General features: G+C 25.3%; 1 protein-coding gene across 1 annotated transcript; it reads right to left on the bottom strand.

Annotated features, from left to right (window-relative positions):
* Window positions 1-3722: 3722 nt before the first annotated feature.
* LOC101488853 (ethylene-responsive transcription factor ERF096) lies at window positions 3723-4463 on the bottom strand. The gene has a single exon (XM_004495260.4). The coding sequence runs from the start codon at window positions 4414-4416 to the stop codon at window positions 4006-4008; it is 411 nt and encodes a 136-aa protein (XP_004495317.3). The 5' UTR covers window positions 4417-4463; the 3' UTR covers window positions 3723-4005.
* Between the last annotated feature and the right edge of the window lie 217 nt (window positions 4464-4680).

Below are 4680 nucleotides of genomic sequence, written 5' to 3'. Positions count from 1 at the left end.
AATTTTCGAAAATCATTAATATTCAACCCCTCGACCAATGCTGCATATCCATCTTGGACCGTGTAAGATTTTGTACACCAAGACCACAAATTTGACGCATTCTCCTTCAACGACACCATCCTAATTTTCATGTTCAAATTCTCCAAAATCGTCTTATTAAATTTTATCAATCAATGTTTTTGTCCATCAACACTAAAAAGGTCACAATGGCCTGTTGTAAATGATAATAAGTTGCGATACGATTGATTCGAGTTCGTACAGTGATATGTGTCTAAATGGATTGAATCATGGATCATAAAAAAAAAATTAATCTTTTTTAAAAAAACTAAAAATCGGTTTTATAAAAGGCATGTGTTTAAAAATAGTTTAATAATCTTATATTGTTCTCCCTACGTCTTTTATTATAAGACCCTCCAACAAAGTCTATGCATATTAAGAAAAACAATTCTACCATTAAATTTATCTAAAAAATGACCCCCAAAAATAATTTACATTTTCAAATAGTAAATTAAATGGAGTCATTTTTATAAAGAAGTAATTGATGTATCTTGAATTTGTAAAAGCTCTTATATTAAACGAGAAAAAAAAAAGTGAAACAAGGTCTTGTAATTAAAGAAGGATGGAGTAACTTGTAAGTACCAAGTAAGAAAAAGAGTCAGAAATTATACTTCATTAAAATAACTATGATAATCTAAACCAACATCAATAGTCCAAATCAATAGTATAGTATATTAAAAAATTATAATAGAATATTATATATATATATATATATAATTATAAAAAAATTAAATGATAAAATAGGATTTTTTTTTTTTACTTAAATGTTGAGTAAGGATATAATTTTCTAGAATGAGCTGTATACTATAGTACAATCACTGCAAATGATCCGAATTTGGCTATACTTATGATTAGGCCCTTTCAATCATATCTCTCCTTTTCCTTTCCATATTCTTCAAGCGAATAAAGGTTCATTTTTTATGAGAGCCACATAAAGGGCTACTTTGTAGCCCCACTCATTTCCTTCAATATTTCTAGATTCTCAGTGGGTCAAGTCTTGGGTTTTATTACCTAAATAAAACTCCAAGGATTTTAAGGCAAACTTTTTTATCATGTGTTTTAATTTTGGAGCTTTCTTATCCCACCTGCTTATTTTCTCAAAATACAATAGGTTAATTTTAATCCTCTTCAGATTAATTAATTTAGATAGAATTTTTTGATTGACTAATTTAAAGATGTATATACTAATTTAAATATTTTAAAGATTTTTTACACATTTGAATCGACGGGAGGTGTAAAAAAACTTCTTAAATAAAAATATTAATCCTTAAGATTAGACAATTCATAAATGTAAATTTGTTTGAAAAATTACAAGTTAATATTTATATCTCTAAATTCAATTCAGACTAAACTGGTCTCAATAAGTTAATTTGAATAATTAAAAAAATAAAAAAATAAAAATTTTGGAGGCTTTTAAATAGGAGTGATAATAGGTCAGTCCACCCATACATCTATGGCCTATCCTAAGACATGTCCAAACCAGATCATATATTTTATTAAATAGACAAAGTTTAGAGTTTTTTAGAAATTTATTTAGCTTAAAAGAGCATGCAATTGGCCATACAAAATGTTTTTAAGTAAATATGATTTTTTTTAATTATTATTATGATATGTTAGATTTTGAATTTTATTTTAAATTATAAATTTGCTAACCTTTTAGTAATTTAATCATATTAATTTGTATTAATTTTTGTCATATTTAAATAAATTATAAAAAATAGAATTGAAATATGATGTCATTTAAAATTATATTAAAAAAATAATTAATTTATTGACTGATTAACTTGTTAGTATAGTCAAAAATATTTTTCACTATTAATTTAGTAATATTAATATAAAATAGATGTTCAAATAGGAGAACAGATTGTACCACGATTTATAAATGTCAAACTCATATTTATAAAACAGTTTATAACAAATCAGGTCAGACTTGACCTTTAAATTTTTTATAGTACAAATTTTTTATTATCAAAACAAAAATTTCTCACCATATTTCATTTTATTTATAAAACAGATTTTTTTTTTCAAAGCAAACATTTTATTTATAATTTAGTTAAATGGAGTTTGAAGATTAAATTTTGCTATAATTTATTTTTATAAATAAGAAAACATCATGAAAATACATAGTTTGCTGAGAAAATATTACTATAATAATGAAAAGTATATTTTATATATAAAAGAATATTAATAAGGAAGCGACGTGTGGCATAAAAACCTTACTTTATATATATACTATTTACTATTGAATATTGATATTAATTGATATGATTTTTATTATGTTAAAATATTTAATTAATAATAAACGTTTATATTATTGAATTTAAAAAAACAAATTAAATTATTAAAGCTTAAAATTATTTTTTTAATTTATAACAAATAAGCTTGAAATGATTTTTGCAATTTTTGAATAAGTTATCAGAAAAATTATTTTTTAAAAATAAAATGAAAATCAAATATAAAATGTATGTATGTATTTGAAATATAGACTCGTTTGTTACAACTTTTTATAAAAGTAACTTTATAATTTTTAGAAAAAAATTTAAAAAAAATGTTTCAAATAAAAAATCAGTTTATTAAAAAATATTATTTAAATATTTTATTTATTTACTACAATATTTTGGATAATAAAATTTCAAAAAAAAAACTCTTCATAAAAATTCTTTTTAAGAGATACTTTTTTGCAAGAGATAGATTTTTAAAAAAAGTGACTATTATTATATTAAAACGATGAATGTCTAAATTTTTATATGTCTCGGTACTTTGTTTAGAAAACTTAACATGTATAGTTTATAAATATAATTTTTTTTTTTTAATATATATATTCATTTAGTTCAATTTATTAAAATCAGACATGAACATGCAACATGACAGCAAATGTTACATAACTTGTAACTTGAATTTTTCTTCTCACTGAAATTCAATGATCTAAGTATCTATTTTGAAGAGAATTTGATTTACTGAAATTCAATGATAGAGAAATATCGACAAATCAAATAGTAATTAGTCATGAAATATATTTTTCAAAATTAAAATCCATTAACATACATAAACTATTTTTCAAAAGTTACATGTAAACATCAAATCAAATAGAAACTAGTCCATTGTTAATAATATGAATTTAATTTATATAAACTATTAATCAATCGTTATCTTAAATTAACACACATATTTGGTTGTAATGGAACGATATAGTAAAACTTTTTATATTAATAGTGTTTTAAAATTAAACTTTGATAATATTGTACATTCTTGAATAGTAAATTAATCTTTTATAATATTAATAGTAGATCCATTTCATCAATCTTATGGATATTTTTAGATTTTTTTTTCTACCGATAAATGATATAGTAAATATCATCAGAAACTCATGTACACAATTGTGAAATTTCGATTTCAAACCTAAAACATAACGTCTAATATAATAATATCGACATCTTATCGGTAGAAGGTTGATTTTTTCCGCTAGAGTGATAATAGTTGAGAAACATGTCAATTTTTACTATAACCATACATCTAAGAAGCAACAAGAAATGGTGAATTTTGTATTATCAGCACATGTTTGTTGGCACAATTATTTTTTAGTAATGGATGTGTACACTGCAGGGGAAACAGAGTCTAACATCAAAGGACAAAATAAAAACAATGATGAAGAAGGAGGACAATGCTTGATCTAAAAACACAAATTTCAATAATTTAACAAGGACATGGCCAGTACACATGCAGACAAGCCCTTAACTACTTGAATGAATGCACTATAATAGTTCAAAGTTACATGAATATTTGCACCAATATTCATAAACATAGTTATGATATAGACTCACTTTAAATCACCCTATCATTTAATTAATTTGGTGAATTACACACATGCGCATAGTTACTAGTTTATAAAACTAGTAAACATTATCTTAATGAATAACATTACATAATAGTAGCTAGTATATTAGCTTATCAAGGTCCCTTATTATTTTTCTTTTCAAAATCAAGAAGCTCATCCAACAACTTATCATCCAAATACTCAAACTCAAACACTTGTCTTCCTCTGCCTTCCACATTTGCATGACTCGAAGAGGAAGAAGATGAAGCAGAAGTGGCACTAGAACCTGCTGCATTAACCGACATAGGGTATTCATTAGGGAAATTAAGAATTGCAAATGAACCTCTCATAGAATAAGCAGCTCTATCATAAGCTCTAGCGGCTTCTTCAGCAGTGTTGAAAGTTCCCAACCACATCCTTTGACCTTGTCTTGTTGAGTCACGAATCTCCGCCGCAAATTTCCCCCATGGACGGCATCGGACGCCTCGATACTTAACATGTCCACCGTCGTCCTTGACGCTTCCTCTTGATCCTTCTTTATCCATGATTGAATTGCTTAACTTGATTTTGGTTGATTTGTGTTTGTTTGCATGCATGGTTAGTTTAGGACTCAATTTGAGTTTATATATGGTTGAAAAAATGGGGGCAAAAACAGAATCTTATTATATCACGTGCGCTTCAATGGCACGTGCTATTTGTTAAGAAGGTTCTGAAATGAAAGACTATGACCATATTGAAAAAGTTTCAAGTCCATTGTATTTGGATGGTCAACGTGGTGGCTTTGCAAAGCTTTGAAATTCAATTGCAAT

This window comes from Cicer arietinum, chromosome 4 (assembly GCF_000331145.2).
Source record: "Cicer arietinum cultivar CDC Frontier isolate Library 1 chromosome 4, Cicar.CDCFrontier_v2.0, whole genome shotgun sequence".
Lineage (NCBI taxonomy): Eukaryota > Viridiplantae > Streptophyta > Magnoliopsida > Fabales > Fabaceae > Cicer > Cicer arietinum.
Note: the sequence above shows the minus strand (reverse complement) of the source record. Positions and strands in the feature narration are given on the sequence as shown.